We start from the raw sequence: 23,050 nt of genomic DNA, 5'->3' as shown, positions 1-23,050 counted from the left end.
GAAACTCATGCGAATAGGTAAGGCATTTGTGAAGTTAACTGCTGTTTAGTTTAACAGATAGTTATGTCACCTATTGTGCTATAAGACATTGCAAGCTGACGTTAATTTACTGCAGTAAGTGCCCTCTTGAGTAAGAATATTTAAAATATTTGCTAAAAAACAGTAAAGTGTATGGAGACACAAAATTACTCTCACACAAAACATCTTTCGTCTTTACCATGGAAAAATACAGCTACTATCTTTTTTTTTTTCCCAGGGCAAGGAGGAACTGAGGTAGTGCTGCTGAAAAAATTAAAGCACATTGATTTAGAGCACGACTTACACTTCAGGCACGATTGCACGATTGGCTGCTTCTCAATGACTGTGCATTTATTTTCAGCAGGAAATAGCTTGTTCTTATGTTAGCACTTGGACAAGAGAAAATTCAGAACATACAGGATAATTATAACGAAGTGCACATGTGAATAAATACATGCACACACAGAGGAGAAAAAAACAAAGTTGAAATATACACTGACTGAACCCCTGAGTCAAAATATATGGTGTTTCCTCCAAATAAGCTCTGTAACATTATCCCCTCTTCAGACTAGCCTGGTCTTTGTTCTCCTCTCTGGACAGAAAACTTGCCTCCGGGAGAGGGGGGGAGAAGTATCTGTGCATTTTATATGCAACTCCTCCACATAACTTAGGAAGGGCACCAGTATTATCACAATTTCCAAATTCAGGGTGGTGGTGATAGACTGAGACCTTGAGCAGAAAACACACAAAAAAAGAAAACACAAACCCCAGGAAATCCCAAAGGAACAGTGAGTTTAGTCCTTAAAGTTATATAATTTTATATTTGACTACATTTCTTTTTGTGTAAAATACTATTTCTTTAAAAATTCACACCACTCATCACAAAAATATTTGAGAGGCATCGACATCTAGATTTACCAAATGGGTTAAAGAGCTGAATGGAGGAGGTGCATCTGATAACCTCTTTGAAATTTTGCTGACCTGCAAAAGTCATCAGGACATATGGAAATAATTATCACGATGGCATGAAGAAGGTATAGGCTATGACCTAGCACAACTTTTCCTAGATGTTCCTGCAGAACTGCTCAAGAGTCATTTTTTTAGAAGTCACAGATTACAAGAGAATACAGACAATAAAGCATGGTACAGCTAGCATTTCAAACTCTCTGGAAAGTCAAAAGGATATATTGCACTGATCTACATATGCTCCATATTTAATAGGCCTTCTTCACTAAGAATCAGAAATCACTCTTTGAGAATGCAAGTTTTCATTCACCATCAGGCTCCATGACTGAGAATTCAAAGACTGTATTTGTATCTGGTAACAATGGTTTTAAGGAGCTTTCTATTTTGACAGTAAGAAAGTTGTTTATGGTGGTTATTGTGTATTTTTTAAAAAGTATTTTCAAACAGAAGTTTGAAATTCCAAACAATTACTCCAATTGATAGCTGCTAAAGCGTATTGATGACTACAGGCTCCCAGTAAAAATAAAATTTAAAAAATAAAAATCAGAAATCTGCTGAGATAGTGCTAAGAAAGAAGTAAAAAAATCCACAGGTTTTCCAAAGAGTTCTAACTAGAATCAATATTGGTTGTTTTCCATTCTTATTTTTTGTTTTAAAAAATATTTCTAAGATAATTTTAGCTAAATATCAGGATTAGCAAAATATTGTGTTCATCAAATAAGTTGGGATTTGGTCAAAGAAAATGATAATCAGTTTAACTAAGAAGTCATCTTTCTACACCAAAGACTAATTAGATTTTTGTTTGTTTTTTTCCAGTCATTTTTTCACAGAAAAATTAATTAGAATCAGGTGAAAGAAGTCTACACTGGACTATCAACACATATCTCGCCTTTCTTGAAGACACACAGAACAAAATCCACTGTCCAAAATCCAATTTATGACTTATTGGGAAGGCTGCCACTTACCAAGTGCTGGTCGACTGTCCACAGTCTGTACTGGAACAGTCTGTACATCTCCCAAGAGAATCTGATGGACTTCTCCTTCCAGGCTTCTGGAGCCATCTGCCCCTCCAAGTGCCACCAGCTGACCCACGGTGACCGGGCTCTGCTCACCAAAAGCAGAGGCAGTGGCGCTGTGCTGTGCCAGGCCAGCACCTGCTTGCAGACTGCGTCCCTGACCAAGTACTAGAGAATGGTTGGTTATTGCACTCCCCATGGAATCCAGGAGACTCGCAGGGCTGGGAGGGGAATGGTTATTTACAGCTATCACAGCTGTTGATCCATTTGTGGAGGTAAAAGTTGACTGTAGCTGTAATCCCTGTGAAAGACAAGGCAAAATAAATAACATCACACAGAACCAATGAATCACAGAATGCTGGGTACTGGAAGTGACCTCAAAAGATCATCTAGTCCAATCCACTCACTGGAGCAGGAACACCCAGATGAGGTTACACAGGAAGATGTCCAGGCTGGTTTGAACGTCTGCAGAGAAGGAGACTCCACAACCTCCCTGGGCAGCCTGTTCCAGGCTCTGGCACCCTCACTGGGAAGAAGTTTCTCTTCATATTTAAGTGGAACCTCTTGTGTTCCAGTTTGAAACTATTACCCCTTGTCCTATCATTGTTTGTTACTGAGAAGAGCCTGGCTCCATCCTCCTGACACTCACCCTTTACATACTGACAACCATTAATGAGGTCACCCCTCAGTCTCTTCTTCACCAAGCTCAAAAGCCCCAGCTCCCTCAGCCTTTTCTCACATGGAAGATGCTCCACTCCCTTTGTCATCTTTGTGGCTCTGCACTGGACAACATACCAGTATCAACAGCAGGAGGAATCTGCAGTTAATGGCAAGTATGTGCCAATGCTGGAACTGGATAGCTTCTGACTTGCTACACATCATGTTTTTTGAACAGTCAATCCCAGCACCCCTAGGCTAAAGCTGTATTAGAAAAATTAGGACAATGGTATCCAGCAGTATCTAGAAAAATACTTATGACCACAAAGCTCTAATTTTTGATTGACATTCAGCTTCAAGTCATTCCCCAATACTGCCCATTCCTACAAGAGGTGGGTACTAAAAGCTAAGCATCTGCTTTAAAGAACAGAGAGGGAGGTGCAGCCAAGCTGCCTTCAGAAAGAGAGGGAAACTAAGGACAACAGGCTGCATTTCTGGGGAAGAGATCATGTGTTTCATTGGGGTGCAGGAAGTATGAAGGCAGCTTTTCAAAGCTGTTAGGAAAGAAGGCTAAGAGAGCCAGCCTTGAAGGGAGATGAGCTTTACAAGCAGCTCTTTTAGCATGACATGCTTATCCCCACTCTTTCAAACCTTTCAGTCTGGAAGTTTAGAGATCTAATCTTGGAGCATTTTTAACATATTTTCTTAAGAGGCTGAAGGAGGATTTAAAGGGAATAGTGAAGACTGACTTATCTCCCCTCAGTTTTGCAGTATTTTAATTATTAAATGACTGGACCATGTGCAAAATAAATAAGTGCTTGGTTTGAGGCAGAAGCCCTCTACCTTCACCTTATCGGTTTTGCCTTCACAAGAGCCCCTAACTTCAAACTGTCAAAAGGTGGCAGTGGGATCCCCTGCACCACAGCTATATGCTAAATGTGACACGCAAGAGAGGCCAAAGTAAGAGCTGACAGCTCTTTCCAAGTCCACATTACCCAGCCAGTGCTTGGGATCATTAGTTGAAAGGGAACTTGCTGTTCTCAGCTGAACTTCAGCATTCCCAGCACAAAACGTCTGATATTTGGTAAAGCACTTGACTGTACCTGAAGTTGTGCAAATATCTTGGGCTGAAGTGAAGAGAGTGAAGACAAGAGCTGAGCTGTTTCTGGTAGCAAGGACTCCGCGCTCTGGTTGGATTCTGCTTTGGTGACGACCGATTCCCCTGCTGAGCTCCCTACAGTGCCACAGAGAAAGCAAACAGTTATGCCAAATTTCTTCTTCCCATTTAAAGCCTCCCCTGCAAACTGAGCATCTTCAGTCTCAATATGGATATATATAAAGACATGTATATGCATATATACTGTTCTCTTTGCAGAAGAAAAAAGGCTGGGTATGAGAAAAAGACAACACTACAGTAAGATTGTACATGCCAGTTCAGAGTAAAAAAAGATGCATCGATAAATCCATTTTGGAGAGCAAAGTAATTAATTGCATCCTACCCTGTGCTTTGAATTTCTAGTTATAGCATAAAAGCTTAAGCATTTCTAACAAAGCAGCAATCAAATAATTTGACAATACATACATCTCAGTAGGGCCCAATAACAGACAGGCGTCAAAAGAAAGTGATGTCTTCCAAAATAAAAGAAAAGTACACAGGAAATCCTCTAAGTCTCACCACTCCCTTCCAAGCATCTTCTTGGAATTAGCATAACTTCTATAAAATATCATACCAAAAGTCCATTTATTTGGAGGCCTTTCAGCCTACAGATTACATCATATCCTCAAGATTCTGATTTAATGCCAGAATGGTGGACTTCATTTCCCAAAGATCCATAAAAACTGAGATTCACTTGTAGCAATTTCTGCAAGAAAACATCCCATGGGATCATTCCATTTCCTGTCTGAGCAAGCCAGAACATTTTGGCTAAGATTTATCCAGATACAAGGAGACACTGCTTAGCCTCTTATTTTGCAGTTTCACTGCTATCACTATAAAAAAGAAGCTTGCCCTGTGCATGCAGATAGAAAGGAAAAAAAAAAAAAAAAAGAACGAACAGCCAATTGCAAAAAGCTTTCTAGCAGGAAATCACATAAAAGTTCCCAGCAATCTATACTAGTGGAGGTATATTTTTCAGCATATATATTGATTTGCAAACTCTCACTCTTTATCACAACTGACCATAAGATACACTCTATAAATCTCCTTGAACAGAACAAATTAAAATATTTAGGCTCTTTTTAATACTATACAGAGATCTCGTATGCATATGTGAATGTTCACATAAGGAAAGAACTGCCATCTCTTCCTATAAGTTGTATTCTACACTAACACGCCTAGGAATAAATGAACAGTTCAGCTCCTGATCTCTCCCCTCCTTACACTGCATGGGCATTCAGTATGAAAAAAGTATATAAATACAGGTATTTAATCTCACTTGCAATTTTAAGATGTAAAAGGGAACACACTTAAGTGTGATAATTACAGTGATTCTAACACGGGAGAGAAGAGAGAAAGCTGCATCACATGGAGATACGGACTTCTGCACAACAAGAAAACAAACAGCTGGGTTTAGTGTTGTTATAGTTTGACTTCTTAAATGTAAATTTGTCCTCATTCAGCACAAGTTGAAATGAAAATAAATGTGTACCAACAACAGTTTGAAAAGTCAGTGTTGTTTTTCCCTTGCTACATACATTACATTAATGAGAGCTGTTTTTTTTCAAAGTCAAGGTTCTTTTTTTTTTTTTGCTTAGACTTGTAATACAACTACAAACAGGTGTTCACAATGTGCACAAACTCATACCCACATATTTAAGTAGAGGCAAAATATGCCACAAGTAGAATGTCTACTTATATTGACTGAATTGGTGCACGTGTGCAGAAAACTAAACAAATCTAATCCTCTAGCTTCCTTTAAAACTCAGTATTGGTCACTGGATGAATGTTTACACATTTGACAGGCTACTTTGCCTTAGAAAATTACCTATGAAAGACAGAGAAACCAAGAACTGGTCTTCCTGAACCTTCTCCAGCATTCAGACAGTTCATACTGAAAGTCATCCCCCACTGAGCTCTGTCACAGCTGTTGAAAACACAACTATTCCTTGTCTCCCCATAGAAGTGCAGCAATAGAAATATTATCATAGACATGCAAACTTAAGCACAGTAAGTCTGCTCGTATTGCAAATTTCCTTTTCTCCTAAAAAGCAAGAAGTTTTTAAAAAAGAGGGACACTATTCAGACTGAGCCTAAAAATTTACCTCTCTTCTCCATCAGCTGTCTGGAAAAAAAAAGCACCTAAGACCATGTTCCAATTAAATGAGGAAGCATGCTGGCATTGCCACTGAGATTCAAAACATCGAAGAAGTCTGCAGCATTATCTTAATATATGCAAAAAATTAGGTTCTTCCACCTTGCTGCAATCATATCCCTGCTAAAAGCCAACAACTGTTCTGATGAGTTTCATATCAAACTTATTAAAACACGGGATAGGGAAAGCATCCACAAGCATGCTGGAAAGTTTTTTTGGCAAAATATCTTTGAAACCTGGGGAAAAGGGCAGAATAATCTCATTTTAAATTTCTTATCAGCCACCATGATCCAGCAGAGCATCTCTGCCTATGTGTAATCCTAACTATGTGGGCAGCAAGTAACTAGATAGTTACAAACACCTGTATTCAGTTTGGTACATGATTTGAAGTTGAAGTAACAGTAGTAGGAACCCACTTTCAAAGGAAGAAGTGTTAACTAGAACGTTGCAAAAAGACAGACCTTTGACCACCAATGCATAAAACCAAGTTTCTATAGACATCTACACTCTGGTTTTGCAGCGGAGTAGGAGGAAGTTTAATACCCAGCAATTGCTGGGAAGAGATGCTACTTTGGCCTCATGCATTCATAAAGAAGTTATACCACATAAAGAACTGAAGAAACGTATCTCATGGCTCTGTTGCCACTCAACACCTGTGGCTCTACTTCTATTCTAAGCATTAAGAAAAATGGAAAAGAGTGCTTTCAATTCTGACAACAGAAACACAGCATTCGTTGTTCAGGGCCTGATCCTACAAGTGGAACTCATCAAGCCAATGACTTTGTGAGAAACAGGAATCCCAATATACATTCAAGTCCTTTTTGGCAGGATGTTTAAGCATGTGCAAAGCAAAAACCATCAAGCAACTCAAGTAGTAGGCAACCCAAGTAGGCTTCTGGGAATTGTGTGGCCTGACAGATATTTCTGCTCAGTAGGAACTTTATACACAGGTGTTAGCACCTTCATCCAAGGCAAAAATGTTCTTTCCACATAACCATCCTGTTAAAATATTCAGTTGCTCGAGGATACTAAATAAAAGCCAAACTTATAATTTCCATACTTCTGCCAACCCATCACAACTACACAATCCTTAAGTTCAGCTAAGTGACAGAATATGGCAGCAACCTCTGGAAGGAAACTTCCATAACACAGTTAATAAAACAAATCACATTTGGAGACAGCCAAGATATTAATGCAGTCCTACCATCTGAAGGTGGTGAGGCAAACGTAACAGTCACCGTTTCTGTGAGAACATTCCCACTGTCTGTGGTCCACTGCAGCTGAAAGGAAAAAGACCTCAGTTCTCAGAAAGGTGCAAGTTTGTCTGTCACAGGAACATGGGCTCAGTACAGGACCCAGAGCAAGTCAGTGGCTAAAACTACACTTTCTGATTTTCTTATAACCATTCATTTTGGGAGCTCCTGGCTTACAAAAAACATGAACAAACAAATGTAAAACAATTTTTAACATGTGCTACACGAGAAGGCTAAAGTCTGCTCATGACAATTCAAAGACTTTGAAACAGAAAACAGTCAAACCGTCTGGCTGACCAACACATATCTCGCACTCACCTGGGCCATGAGCAGTGTAGGAGAGAGAAAAGACTGATGACACTATGAGTTAACAGTACGGTTTGTCAAAGCTTATTTTAAATCATAACTGGGAACGTTAGGATCACTGTGCACCCCTCGTTACCCAATAAGTAGAAGAAAATTAAAGAGCAACACATCAAAGTTACTGAGCATTCTGAATTATCCACTTCATGCTTACTTGCTATAAAGTGCATTTATTTTTACACATTCAAAATGTTGTGCAAGCCCTAGTTTAGACTGCACCTGAGACATACTTCATCCCCATTCTTCAGATGTGGAAAATTAGTAATAATTTCTCCAAAACAGACAATGACAAAGTCACAAATAAAATTTTCTGACGTGTGCCAATTTTTCTACACCATGTGGCTTCCAGTTCACGCAGTCATCATGAAGTGCTACTATCATACAATTTGTCAGTCAACTAATAGCAATCTAATGCTGATGAGATAAATACCAAATAAGGTCAGAAGGTTTTATTCATATTTAATCCAGTCTTGCTCAGCCAGACATTCCACTGAAAATATTGCTGGTGGAAATATAAAGTCATAGAGAATTCTGGTTGAAATACAGCTAAGTGGTAAAAGTAAAAAAATAAGATTTCCTGTGTTTAACTCCAGAAATGAAACATGAAGGTCAACGTACTGTTGCTGGGATACTTTCTGAATTATACACCATCTCGCCACTCCTCAGGGACTTCTGCACTTCATGAATGTGGTTCTTGATGTCATTCACAGTGGGGAAGAAGGACAGGTTGTGTCTTTCTGGCACTTCATCAGGCTTGAATAATTCTCTTTCCACATACTTTCTGCAACATTAAAGGACATTAAAATATGCATATTTAAAATATATTGTGCTATTTCCATCTGTTACAGTTCTCCCTCCCCTTGCTGCAATCACGAGACAAGAGTAGGCTAGATGACCTGACCTAGTTCTTTGTGCATTTGCTACAGACTGTGGAACTAAAAAAATGTGCATTTTTTTCAACTAACTTTAAAGAGGATAGCAGCTCTTAGTGGCTACCCACAAGAAAACGGAAAGAGAAGGCAAAATCTGGGAAAAACAGTTTCTCAAGACGTATGGAAAACATATGCAGTAATGTATCAGCGCTGCCATTTCATTGCAAACAAATTAACCAAAAGCAAAAGTAGATATAGCACTACAGACCTACAGTATGCCAGATGGTACTGTACCTTAGTTGCTTCCTCACTGCATAGACCTGCTCTATTCCCTGAGACACCAGCTCTCGAATCTTGTCTGCCACTTGAGGATGAAGTCGGGAAGGCAGAGCACAGTTCTCATCTCTAACAACTTCCTCCTCCTCCTCAGGAGAAGACACGGAAAAATGGGAGGGTGAAGAAGGGAGGCAAGAAGTTTCCATTTCATGATACTGGTGGGCTTGCTGAGTGGGTAACTGTACATACCACCTGGCAAGAAGGAAATAGTCTCTACACACAATTCTCAGGCAAAGGCAAAAAAATGAACAGTGTGACAATTACAAACAACCACACTAGAGTGATGAAAGTTTTCACAGCCCCTGAGTTGGAAGATACTGCCTTTTAGATCTCAGGGTCCTCTCACACTTTTCCATGCAAAATAAACCAGCTCAAACTCCCAAACAATACAACTATTTCTATCTATTCCCTGCACGGCATAAAAACATGTACTGAAATTCCACAGCTTGGAGCTTAACACTTCTACCAAACAGAATACTCCAGAGCCACAGAAATCTCACTGACATTGTGGGATTTTTTACTACTGATATTAAGCAAGAGCCTTAATACAGTGACTATGTAAAAAATAAAGCAAACCAGGCAAATTATTGCTCTTTTTTGCTTCATTTGTCAAGATAAAGAAAAAAAAGTGGAAGTTTCACCTGAGGACACCGCCAGCATCTATCAAGTTCTTCTTCAGCATGTTGAATGCCTTTTCCTGCTCCATTCTTATGATTTTCTTGTCAATTTTAGGGTCAGTAGGAACTCTGTATTGCAGAAACTTTTGAACCTTTTTAATATAGATCCTTCCAAGTGTTGGGAGGGAATAAAAAAAAAAAAATTCTCCTTCAATACATTTTGCCCTCAGGGGAAGGCAAAAACCTGTTTAATTCATATCAGATACTAGTATAGAAAAAGTTCAAGCAGAGCATTGCAGGAGAAGAGGAGATTCTTTTCTAAAAGAACTGTAGAATTGTTAAGAACATTACATCCAACAGAGAAAGATGCAGTTGGACACAGATATACACACTTCTGTTCCAGTCTGGAGGCCACTTGACCAGAGTGATTTTATACCTCAGCAAAAATCCTCTGTCCCTCAGTGTATTAAAAACACAAGAATGTTTCTGAACAGGCTGTAGTTCACCCGGCTTGAAGCCAGAACTGAGCACACATATACCTAGAACTGTGGAGGTAAACACACTCCTAGCTCAGTAAAAACCAAACAAGCACCCAGGAGGATGCTCAAGGGAACAAACCACTAGTGTTGGATAAGGAGAACAGGAAGTGAACTCCAGTGAACAGAAAGAACTGTAATTCCTTCAGCAAATACGACATCTGCTAAATTAGTATGATTGACTGATAAGAGTGCAATTGATAGCCTGAAGGAAAAACAACAAATAAGATGACAAAGTTTTAGGACCAAAAATAGTCACTAAAGGACACCACAATAACTAACCAGTGCTTAGTTAGAGAATGATTTCCACTTGTATTTCATATCCTGATGTACTGCTACTTTGCATCCAGGCAACCTATCAAATCTCAGCCTTACTCAGTGTAACAGGCAGCGTTTCCTCCTTCCCTATGAATGAATTATCAACCTCAAGCTATCAAGGAGACAAAGTTAATAGCTACGGTGCATATGAGCTACCACCCCCAAATGGGCTTTGTCAAGTCTCACAGAAAGAACACTTTCTTAGGATGCTAAGTAACTTTATAGACAATTCTTACCTTGCTGGACAAGTGGCTTTATACAGATGGCCAGAGGTGCTTTCCTGCTCACCAGCTTTTTTGGGCTGGAAGCCTTTCCTCCTTGGCCCATACTGGCATTCCATTACAATGGCTCTGCTTCCTGGGAACAGAAAGAATGCACACTATTTATACAAGCAACCACTGAAGTAAAAAAGTAACTACAGAAAATAGAAAAGATCCAAACCAGTTGTTTCTGTTTACCATCAGACTCTTGAGAAGGCAGAACACTTAACTGCAAATGTTTCTCTCACAGCCATGTAAGGAACACAGATCATTTTCAAAGCATTTCCCAAACTTATACCTCACAACACTCCTGCAACATATATGAAGGCAAAATATTGGATTCTGCTCCAGTGAACACCAATACTTTACAATGCTGATAATAAACATAATAGAAGCAGAATCTCCCAAATAACCGAGAAGATCCACAGCTGAAATAAAAGGTCAGCAGCTAATTCCAGCCTCCTGACTAAAATCAATAGTACAGATCATGCAAGTCTGACCTGTCCCATTGCAAAATAACACCGTTTCCGTATGGCATACCCACACAAAACCAGGCAGGTTTAAACAAATATTGTTTAGCTTTAAACTTAAGTTATTTCTTCCAGAGAGACCTCTAGCAAAAGGGGTAACAGGCATAGCATTGAAGTGATCAAGAAAGGAACTTCTTCCAAATTTATTCCACGTCACGTTTAGTTATGTTTTATTTATACATATAATTTCATGTATTCCAGTGTGCAGGCAACGAACTATGTATACCACAAGTGACACGACCAAAACTGTTTTAAGTATCACAACAGTAACATAATGTGTTTTCATTAGGTACCCAATGATTTATTGCCTTGGAGTGCAAAATAAAAAGCTAAAAAAATTTTAAAATAAATTAAAAACTCCAATGCAAATAACTAGGAAATTTAAAAGAGAATTATGTATAACAAGCAGATATCTTGTCTCTTTTTGCAAACAAACTTAAAATTGAAGTTCTATGATTTAAAAGACTTCAACAGCTTTAAGCTAGTCATCGCTAATACGAATCTCAAAAGCAATTTGTTGGGGCCCTTGTTTTAAAACAGTATCAACTATCCAAAAACTCTTATTAAAAACAAAAATGAAAATTTTGATGATTAGCGCATGTCTTACACTATAGGGAGCTACCCAGCTTCTCTCTATTTCTCTCCATCTGAGGCACAGCACAGAAGGTATTACAGATCAGTTCCATTTATGCCAAAGGGATGAATTCCTTGAGAACGTCACTTCTGTCCTGCACAGCTCAGAACTCAGTTATCTGGTATTTAAACTGCCATTCAGTAAAGCATATTTCCAGCCTCTGTGCTACAAGTGTAAAGGATTTTAATGAGTGCTTTTCATGGAGGAATTATAAACTAAACCTAAACGTATTAGAAAGGTAACACATTAGAAATACACAAAATGCCTGCTTGCGGGGTCTCAGCAAAGAAAAAAAAATATTACAACTTAATAATCTGAGTCTCTATTAGTGTACAACACTTCAAATAAAAAATAAATCTATGTGTGTTTTTTCCCTAAATATCTTACTGTAGGGCAACCCAATTATCAGGCCAATCTTACAGGAAACTAAAGATGTCTCATATGTACTTTGGGGAAAACGAAAAAGAAATAAATAAAAGAAAAAAGTACATAACCTCAATTCCAGTCATTCATGATCTCTATACAACAATTCAAACCTGTTCACTTCATATCCAAATGAGCTCTTAGTAATTTCATATATGTAATGCATGAGCTAAATATGTAATTACCAATCTGTGAAATCTGTACAGTCATTAAAAAAAAAAAAAAATCTCTGCTGAGGTATGCTGATGTTTATTTTGCTTTTAAAATTTAGTTATTTTTTTAAAGGGTGCCATTTAAATAGTTTATTGGCTCCTGTGGAACAAAGTCTTCAAAGGATCTCCAAGTCAGGCAAGAACACTCAAACAAGCTCTTACCCTTCTGGGAACTTTCATGTCCTGACAGAGCAGATGGGACCATCATTTAAAAATGTCATCACAAGAAGCCTGTCAAATGCTACTGAACTAATTTATTTGTAAAGAACAAAAGCAAATAATCACAACAAAACATAAGCCTGTGGTTTCAGGGAAACAAGCTCCTTCAGACTGTGTCACAGAGGTGCCCAGTTGCTCTTTTTTATGTTTCTGCCTTGACTTTACCAACATTACGAATACCATAAAGATACTTCTTTATGGCCAGTTGGCAACTGATGTTGAAATTTTGTAAGCAGTTATTAAAAGAAAAGTTAATTACCTGCATTGACAAAGGGGATCCCATCATATGGGACATACTGAGATTTCCACATCAACCGTGTGGCGGGTTTGGCTGGGCTTGGAGACTGGCGTGTCCCCCACACACTCTGTGTTTGCTGCTTGTGTAGCGTTAGAACACTCTCTAATTCTGTCTCGCTCACACAATAGCCACGGTACGAGTCCCCAATTTTCTGCATGGAAAGGAGGTGAAATAATAAGATTATTCACCCAGCTGACTGCTGAAAATTACACAAGAAATCAAAAGCAGTCAGGGACTCTGGCAGGTGTGGACACAGGCCCAAATTTTTGGCATTTCATGTTTTTTTTTTTTTTTCCCCCACACTAGTACCCTCACAAATAAATTTACCACAGGATCTAACACCAGAGCAGTCAGACCTCCAAGACCACAAGTACACCAAGAACCCCTGAAAAGATTACAGTTACTGCTAACTCCGATTTCCATAGGACAGATTCATTCCTGTTGTTTCCCCCAACACACACTTTGGTTGCAGTCATCTCCCAGGCACATCTGTCATAGGCAAACATTTTCACATGACACCCACAGGGAATGTCTGAAGCACTAAAAATGGTCTATGCATCTACTTCAACACACAAATGCTGCACTGAGCAGCAGCAGAATATACCTGCTTGTACCACCAGGAACCGTCTCACCCACCTACTGCACTAACTTTGAATTGAGTGTCTCTGGAATACTCCTGTCAATCTTCAAGGCACTCCTGATTCTCAACTACCCACAGAAACATAACATACCAGATTTGCCATGTGCAAACTGATGATAGCTTCTGTGAACTCCGATAAGCTCTGGGCAACTCCAGAAAAACTCCATCTAACCTGACTTAGAGTAAAAAAAACAAACCACAAACAACTTGCTGACTCTGTAACAGCCCCTGTGACATCCGCTCAGCTACTCAAAGCCATCACAGCTGGTTCAGTGCTGGTTGGACAGGGCCAGCCAGCAAGGAGAGAGCAGAGCTTTCCATCCGAATTTGGAATGACACACTCGCTTCTGTTCCCATGCAGCTCAGGATCAGGCTGACCAAGCAGCTGGAAGAACACCCAGAGTAGTTTGCCAACTCAGTCTTACAGTGTATCTGTGGGGCAAACGCATAATGAATGAGTACTAAAGATCTATTTTGCCACCTCTAATGACAGAGCAGTCAGATGTTTAAATAACGCTGACAACAAAAGCAGCAACAGTGTCTCTCCAAGATCATTACCGCACAAATACTTTTGTGACAGCTGCAAAAAACCTGCCTCATAGCCACCTAAGAAAAACAAAATGTTTGTGGTTAGCAAGACATAAAGTGAACAAAGAACAAATGAATGCCTTGTGAATGAACTGGGCCAGCACGGTGCTGCTGCTAGCACAAGTGTAAAAGCAGAGGGCTATGTATGCACCAGTCATGCCGAAATACGAGTTGCTTACACTTCAGTGCTCACTGCACTGCAAGCATGCTGCTCCCGCAGTTAAAAAAGTCTGCACAGGCTGCAATCATGCAGCTGTGGCAAGGAAGAGAAGCTGCCAGTTATTTAACTAGAAATTATAAATACCATTTCTGTTCAATACCTGATCTGAAAAATCCAAGAGAAGCAAAGCAGCCTGAGAAGTACCAGAAGCACTTTCTTTACAGACACCCCCCTTTCACAAAAGGGATTATAGTATCACACAGTGAATACAGTGTGACCAGCATTTTGCTTTCCACATCTTATACCTGTCACTATAAATAGGCCATTGATCTTATTCTAAGGAGATGAGAGACCGATGAAACTGTTGTGCCAGCAAAGTGGCAGTAACAGTTAAGTCACAGTCTCCTGTTCTGGCTTTACTTCTGCACAAGAGTTAATTTTCCTGAAATTGGTAGGAGGGAAGGAGAAGGGGAATAAAATAATACAGCACACAGGTTCTCCACTCTCTAGGAGGTTCCCAAGTAGGAACAAATGAGAACATCTGCTCCACACTAATAAATGAACTTAGCTTTGTACAGTTGATTAATTAATGCAGTTTTAAATTACATTCTATTTTAGTAGGCTAATACATGCTGGAAATGCATTCTGATCAGACCACTCAAAACTAAGTAGGTTACAGAAAATAACTATTTTTTTAAAATCTACTTGTTATTAACAATTAAATTACCTTGAAGTAATCAGATACTCTCCAACCCTTTAACTCCAGTCAAGCTTCAGGCCAAAACAAGAAGTAATACCTTTTCTCCCCCCCAGCCTCATCTCAGCAAGGGCACCTTAAAGCTTACACTGAAGTACACACATCGAGATTGCAGTTTTCCTTGACAGCAGCAGGATACCAGAGGCATTTCAGTGTCTAGGTAAAGCAAGTGTAAGCTGAATGTTTCAAGGCAGTCATGGAATTAACACCAAATGCAGAGCTTAGTGCTAATTCTGGACAGCTGCAGCGCTTCTTGCTCCACGTCTGCCTGCAGCACTAATAGCCAGAGGAGCCACTGCCTCCCGGACCACGGTCCTGACCCTGAGATGTGCAACGGGCAGCACGTACTGAGCCCACACTACAGCTTCACCTGCTGGAATCTCCTGTGGAACCCACACCCATCTCTGTGCTGTTTCAGCTTGTTTTGTTCTAGCAAGTGACTGAAAAAGTGGAATTGCGAGCTTTCACATTTTTCTGCACCTCTACTAGATCTCCACGTTCCAGAGGGACCCGTCTATCCCGTTATTAATAACAAAACATTTTTCAAGACAGTCACACCTGAAAGATAAATGACACCTCAAAATCCCGCTGTCTCTAGTTTGTGCCCATGAAAACGCTCTGGTATCCCAGCAGTCTCTAGCGGATTTACACTGTGTAACTGCCAAACTCAGCACAGCAACTCTGCTGATAACACACAAGGAGGAAGAGAATTTGGGTTGTTCCTCCTCAGATGAGCTGATTGTGCAGGGAGAACAGCAATAAAATAGTTATTTTTGTTTAAAGGAACAGGGAGGACTAATACATACAGGCAATAGTTCTGCTGAACAGCAGAGGCAGGTGTTTATATCCTCAGAACACATTCAAACAAAACAATCTTTATTTCCTTTTCTTTAAAAATACAAACTCTTCTATAAACACTACTGCTGTGCATTTTTTAAAATTTTACACAGCAGGTGAAGTTTCCTGTAATAGACTCAGGTAGACCAAACAGGCCATAATACAAGTCCTCCTATAAAATGAAAACAATAACCAATTCACATAAATTACATCAATATTAAGATAGGAAAGCATGTGCCACATAGTGCAAAGAACACAGTAACAGGGGTTGCACAGCTTACCAGACTTTAACAACTAACCAGCTATTTGAATCAAGGTGATTAATTCTATGAAAACAGTATCTCCACCATGGAAGAATCTGTGTTATTGATTTTCTGACCTGTTAATGTTCAAGTGGATATAACAGAAGACAGTACTATTTGTATGAAATAAAGGGCATATAACAAAGAGGAATAGATTAATATATTGAGTTAATTTAAAAAGTATTTCTAAGTGGATACAGAAATGAATTCAATTCCCAAGACCCTGTAACTGCAATTTCCAGTTATCAGTGGCCAAGCCAATAGGAAAAACCTCAAATCATAGGGATATCTAAAGAGGTGAACCAGCCAGAGAGAGTATGAGCTCTCCTTTAAAAAAGTATTAAGAGAAAGCAAAATAAACATCCATTAGGAAGAGTCTGGTAGCAGGAGGAAGGGGTAGGTGATCTCTCAATAATTTTCCCATCTCCCCATCCTCCCATTTCAGTGATTTATGATGCAATCTAGCTGCTGATATCATCCCAGTCATCGGGACTGTTCTGCAGACATTTAACAATATGCAAATAAACAGAGTTCTGTTTAGGTCAAAAGCCATCACAGGGAATAAAGACAGCATTTTTTAACAAAAGAGAAAACAAACACAGGAAACCATGCTGGTACGGAAAAAAAAAATCTGTAAGAATATCTAAACTAGAAATCCTAAGTAACACATTGACATTAAGGTGCTCTGCTAAGTTCCAGACTTGACCCTGGTGAGTCACATGGATTTTGATTTTTAAGTGACAACACAAACTAATATGAACAGCTGCAGACTTAGGCCGTACAAAAGCAATCTTATTATTTAATTAAAGGACCACTAAGGGCAGCAAAACCCAGCTTGCTCAGCAGAAGACATCAGAGCTTGCGCTGTAGCTCAAGACTGAACTCTAACACAACACAACAGCTTTTCCCAGCACTGTGCGACAGCGAGATTTCAGAAGCACATCTCTTGCTTCAGGAGCTGCTAATGGTCAGTTATTCAAGTATTCCTCAAAAAAGGAAGAGATTCCACAGCATTTTATTTGTTTAAATGTACTTGTAGTACCAGCTAGTACCACCACACAACTTCTACAACTAGGAACATTATTCCTTTCATGGAATAGGATCAATATCTTGGATCTAGATGATAAGATATCAGGTCAGAATTCTTGGCAGCCCACCTCGCAGTTCCTGAGACAGCGTGCCCATGCAGGTGTATTTGGCTGCAGTGGCTGGAGAGGGATGGGAAAGGAATCTTCCGCTACCCTGAAAAATAATAATTAAAAAAAAAAAAAAAAAAAAAAAAAAAAAAAAAAAAAAGTAAAATTCTATATAGACATTCAGGAAAGCAATGACTTAGTCTAAATGACAGGTAACATCAAATGAGTGCATTATATATAGCCCTACAGCATATGATCAAAATATAGATACTCTATCAACTTGTCTTAAAAACCTCAGGTTCATTTTCCCCGTATTCTATTTCACTGTCAAAATAACACACCATAAATACAAGTATTTAAAAACCCTGCTGTTTTCTGCATTCAAGAAGACCTCTGATCATTCAGTATTCTCAGTATTGTTTCTTGACAATAATAAACAAAACATGGTGAAACAGACCAGTTGACTGTCTTGATAATTTTCTTACACAGACTGATGGTAGAATGCTAAAGATTAAAATCAATATCAAACACTTCCTAAATGCACGTTTTAGTATATTTTAAATTACTGAAAACCAGCTCTAATAACTATTTCACTAAGTATCTAGTTTCTCTGTTCCCTAAATCCTAGGGCAGAAATTATACTTCCTCAATGTTTATCATTCCAAAACTCTAGCACATCACCATCCTGTCCATACAAATATGTCTTCCTTCTGGGATTACTTTTCTAGTAGATGCAGATTGTGTTCACAAAATCCATCCACAAACTGCTTCTCCCCATTTTAAATATTTCTTGAATATATATAATTTGTGCTATAGTGAGATTATTCTAACATCTTCCATGTCTCGATTTCAAAAGAGCATAAACCAAAGCAAAGCCAGCTTGCAGTCCATGGAACAAACATTGTCTTTGGTGAGGTGTTTGTTTGGGGGTTTTTGTTTGGTTTCGTTTGCTCTTTTTGGTTTTGTTGGTTGTTGTTGTTTTGGTCTTGTTTTTGCCCTTTTTATTTTTCTAAAAGCAAAAAAGAATATGAGAGTATTCAGGAATTAAAATAGCAGGCATCGCTTAGCATGGGAACAGAATCAGGCAGATATCAAGAGAAGTAAAACATAACTAACTTTAGAAACTTTGCTAACCCATCTGCCAGCCTACATGTTCCACTGAAACACAGTTAGCAGCTACTTTCTCATATTTTATCAAAGTAAGCTGAAGAAGTTATCTGGAGAACAAAGATTAGGCTCTCCCTGTTAATGTTAACTACTGAAATCTCTATCTAAAAGATTAACCTCTGCAGTCAACCCTTTTTGTGGAATGGTTTACATAGGTTTTAATATACTTGAAACACTGCTCCCTCAAAGTTTCCCTGCAGGTCCTCCACTGGATCACTTTCAAATCTTGGTTGGCAGTATCAGCATCTATTTCAGTATTATTTTAGTAATTCCAGTAATTTTCACTGTGCTACTTTAAATGCCCTCCTATTGCTCTGGTCAAAATATATCCACTACCTCTCGAAACACAGGCACTTTAATTGCTTTTTCTGCTGCTCTGGCCTGCAAATGCAGCTACACATCATTCACTAATATTAAAGGTTCACAACCTCTGCTCTATGGTAATTTGATGATAACCATTAAAAAAAACAAACTGCAAGAAAAAAAGGTAGTACTAACAGTGGATCAAAGTGACTGTTCATCCTTTTAACTCCTGACCTACCTGGCTGTTGTTTTTTTCAATACGGTGAGAGATGCCTGAGGATGTAGAATGTAACTGCTCGCACTGTCGCCTATAGCAGCCACTGCCACAGTCTGCAAGTTCCCGTCACCACGCTTCTCTTCCGAAACATCTTTGCAAACATAAAACATCCTCCTGGTTAATAACTGAACTCAGAATGGTGAAATGGCAAGCTATGATTAAATTTTGTGTGTTAGAAAAGCAAGCTTTTTGACATGTGAAATAAGATCTCTAGATGATAAAGTAGTTTGTTTAACAGTTGTGAATCAATATTCAAACTCTAGGCACACACATGAAGATACACTTTAAAAGGCTGATTGTACCCAAGGACTTTGGTAATCATGCTACTGCTAATGAATCCTTTTACAACAAAGCAAATAAACAGAAGAACTTGGAAATTACTCTGCTTCATGTTTCCACAAGCCCATATAAGATTGCACAACTATTTTGTTCTGCTGCAAAACACGCAGTGGTTGCTTTTAAAAAGAACTGAAATGGAGATTACAATACTGCTTTGTACTTAAAAAAAAACCCCACCTAAACAAGAAAAAAAATAGGCCGCTCATAACTGAATCGGACATGCTGTTAGAACAAACATTTTGGCCTTTCTTGATAACAGGGAGCAATCCATAAGCCAAAAAATACTGTTAGATTGAAGCCTGTGTGTATAGTTAAACAAAAACATAATGGAAATGCGTGAAAGCAGAGGTTTGATACTTCAGCCTCAACATAAAGAAAAGGAAGCTCTCTTTAGATGTGGGATTTCTGCATATCAATTGTGAAAGCTTCTTTCCTGTATCCTGAGAGAGTGATAAGATATTGACTCGGTACAGAAATCACTCCACTTGAAAGCCTGTGCCAGAAACATCACAAGTGTGCACCTCAGAGTAACACTGCTCTGGCTCAAACCTCGGAGCACTAGTTCCTTCTACACAGACACCAAGGTCTTCTCTGAAGCTTCTGCCATTTCATGCCTCACCAGAACCCACAGGCAAGGGAAACTCAAGAGCTGACAGTTGTTTAAACTCCATAGCAAACCACTGACATGTCTTCCTAACTGTCTTCTAGGGATCAAATAACTACAAAGTCTTTTACACAGTAAGTCTCCAGCAAAAAAAGAAAAGAAAATAAGCACAAAACCCCCCCACAAAAACCATGTAGCAGCATCACAGAACATGTATTCAAATACTGCGAAGTTAAGTCATTTGCAAACAGTGACCCTCATGTCAGATGAAAAATGGGAATATAAAAATACTGTTCAGCATTGCAACTTACTGTCTAAACCAGCCTAAAACTTGGAGAATTTAACAAAATGTGACAACCTAGTTCTCAGTCTTATTCTGTGAATGCAAACTACTAAACAGCAAGGCTTATAGGTAAATAATCAATGCTTTCAGATTTCAGTATGTCCCTTTTCTAGGGAAACTCTTAAAATTCATGCTTCTAGTTGTGCATCTCACCACAAACTTAAAACATGACAGTTAACACACTGAGGGAAAAAACTTAGCAATGAAGTTACAACTCATTTGCTTCATTAGGAACTGAATTTCTACCTAGGTACTTCAATTCCTGGCTTCACAGAAGATGCATTGTCACCAGTGATCACTGGAACAGGCCAGAACCTTAATTCTTCTATCTCCATTACATTAACTAACTACTTCACTCAAACTAAACAGACTGGGAAAATTTGAAGCTGATAGTACAGTCTGACTTGGACAAATATCCTTATTAACTGACAAGGTAAGAAGCAGCTTTGTGCTTGATATCTCAACTTATCACCTACCTAAAGTGAGCATAATAGCTCTTATTTCATTTGCCTTTTGTCCAACAGAAAACATGATGTGTGGGGTGCCAGATTCATAATCAGAAAGCAGATTGAGCAATTGTGTACTTTTGTCTCACCCTGCGTGCTGGTCACATCCAGAAGCTGACCTTGAGGAATAATCACTTGGGCCAGTCCTGGCTGGGCAGAAGGAATGACATGCAGCACCTGCCCGTTTTCTGACTGGCTGGCAACAATCATCTGTAAGGAAATCACGCAAAAGTGTGAAAAGCACTGGTTTGCATGGTGATCCTCACGCAGTATGACTGGGTTTGCTTACTACTGGAACAGGAAATGGTTTGGTTGGAATTGGGGCCTATAAATTAACTTGATTTCACCTAATAAGGAAACCGTCTATTTACTGTCAATTTCTTAAGTTATTTTCCTCTTTTCTAAATTATCCCTTTAAATGATTAAAGGAGAGATAAAAGTGCTTATGGGATTCTACAATGAATTACACATTTATTTGAAATTTACAACAGTATTCTGAAAGCTATCAAAAACCTGAAAGCCATTCATAGTTGGATTCACAGTAACCCCATTCATGGACTAGCAGAATTAATCACAACTTATAAAAATTTTACCTTTACTCCTAAGAAACTGACCCCTGTGGGCAGTATTTTATGCAAAAGCAGATAGAAAAAAATCTCCAAGACTTGGAAAAAAGTAAATTAAATCTCCTAAATCTCTGGGAAACTTAACTCCTTGTGGTAAATTTTCCCATAATTACCAAGGACTTATTCCTAACAATACTATAAAACCTAGAATACCACAAAGTATCACCTTGTTTCTGCTTTATTACACTTTAAATGAGTGAAGTATCTAAGTGCTAGTGCAACACAAACCAACTAAACCCTGTGGATGAGAGCATTTTCTTTCTACTAAATAAGTGCTAAGAATTACAAAGCAATGTCTTAAGCAAATTAATTGGGGGAAGGGGAGACATAACAGGTCAGCTCATTGCTAATGTTCCAATCCCCCCAATCCAACAGACTTCTCTAGGGAATATAGAGAAAGCAGCCGTGGAAGAAATACGAGATCTCATCACACAATAACATCCAGGCTTGATAATGACAAAAGACATAAACTGTTGTTTAACAAAAATAGCAATGGCTGGAGACAGGATTTGTCTACCTGAGAAGGGTAATTGGAGCATGAAGTGAACCACTGAAAAGTTTCACCTCGTCACTAGCAAAGTCTGAACCAGCTGTTGCTACAAGAGACAAGCAGCACATAAAATAGTTCTTCAAAGGTGCGTGAACACACCACCTGCCCCGTTTCAGAAACACTCACCATCTGCGTGTTGGGCCCTCCGAGGGGCTGTAGCTCGTAGAGGGGCTGCCCACTGTGCTCGAGCAGGTGGAACTCATTCGCAGAGTGGGGCTGTGGCTGGGGTGGCCGCGCAGGTGCCACTGAGGACAGAGAACTGCCCGAGAGGTGCACCGTGATGGGCAAGGCTGCGGAAGAGTCGCTCTGGCCAAACAGTGGATCCCTGGAATCCATGAAGGTTAGATGCTTTCACAGAGGAAAACCAGTAAAATGTAGTTTAATCCTGAGTACCAATTTCTATTAAAAAAAAATAAAAAAAAAAGAAAACACATTTAAAACCACTGTGCTGTACCGTACTCTCGGAGGGAGCTCTTGTCCTGATCAAGAGGCTACTAGATAACACTAGCAGTTCTATTTTTGTTTTCCATCTCTATGTTGAAAACGTTTCCATATTTCTACTTACTAGGTCAAACTCTCTCTACTGTTCCCCAAAACCACTCACCACTTTAAAACATCTCAATTCTGCACAGAAACTGAAGAGAACTTCTTAAAAAAAAGAAAAAAAAAAAAACAAACAACAAAACAACCAAACACAACCTGTAAAACATTCACCAACTTGAATTAACTTCAAAAGAAATCCTAGATACTATTCTACTCGGCCTTTAGATACAATCGTTTAGCTACAAAGACAAAAATCTTTATAGGCTTTCTTATTTCTGTACCAGAGAAGAAACACAAGGAACACAAACTCACCAATTCAAGTCCAAGAATTATACAGTGCAAGTTCAATAATCAGATTTTGCAAGTCTCAAAAAATAGGTACGCAGAGCTTATTCTCATCGAGCTTGCAGAATCAAGTTCTTACATTACATCGCATTTTCATTAAATTTAAATGTTTAAGCACAGATATCGGTCTTGTTGAAACTCTAACAACACAAATATTAAAGAGGTAAAAATAATGGAAAATAGGCAGT

The 23,050-nt window shown here is 39.0% G+C and overlaps 1 protein-coding gene across 30 annotated transcripts in view; it reads right to left on the bottom strand.

Moving 5' to 3' along the window:
- Positions 1-23,050, bottom strand: part of CARF (calcium responsive transcription factor) — a 55,828-nt gene that overhangs the window by 26,568 nt on the left and 6,210 nt on the right. For 16 of the 30 annotated variants that reach the window (XR_010473786.1, XR_010473790.1, XR_010473788.1 and 13 more), the window contains 12 exons: positions 22,101-22,373; positions 20,888-21,008; positions 18,968-19,097; positions 17,281-17,365; positions 12,801-12,990; positions 10,500-10,620; positions 9,434-9,577; positions 8,751-8,984; positions 8,203-8,365; positions 7,173-7,248; positions 3,761-3,891; positions 1,950-2,301 (listed from right to left, as the gene is read on the bottom strand). Coding sequence is in view for 4 of the 30 variants with exons in the window: in XM_065069401.1 (XP_064925473.1) it covers positions 1,950-2,301; positions 3,761-3,891; positions 7,173-7,248; positions 8,203-8,365; positions 8,751-8,984; positions 9,434-9,577; positions 10,500-10,620; positions 12,801-12,990; positions 17,281-17,365; positions 18,968-19,097; positions 20,888-21,008; positions 22,101-22,310 (1,957 nt within the window). In the remaining 26 variants the exon portion in view is untranslated. Of the gene's footprint in view, positions 1-381; positions 408-1,949; positions 2,302-3,760; positions 3,892-7,172; positions 7,249-8,202; positions 8,366-8,750; positions 8,985-9,433; positions 9,578-10,499; positions 10,621-12,800; positions 12,991-17,280; positions 17,366-18,967; positions 19,098-20,887; positions 21,009-22,100; positions 22,374-23,050 lie in introns of those variants that run through there. The other 14 variants (XR_010473799.1, XR_010473800.1, XR_010473795.1 and 11 more) reach the window with 4 other exon arrangements.

The sequence above is a fragment of the Columba livia genome, chromosome 7 (genome assembly GCF_036013475.1).
Source record: "Columba livia isolate bColLiv1 breed racing homer chromosome 7, bColLiv1.pat.W.v2, whole genome shotgun sequence".
In the NCBI taxonomy this organism is placed as follows: domain Eukaryota; kingdom Metazoa; phylum Chordata; class Aves; order Columbiformes; family Columbidae; genus Columba; species Columba livia.
The sequence above is the reverse complement of the archived record's forward strand: the minus strand, read 5'-3'. Positions and strand labels throughout refer to the sequence as shown.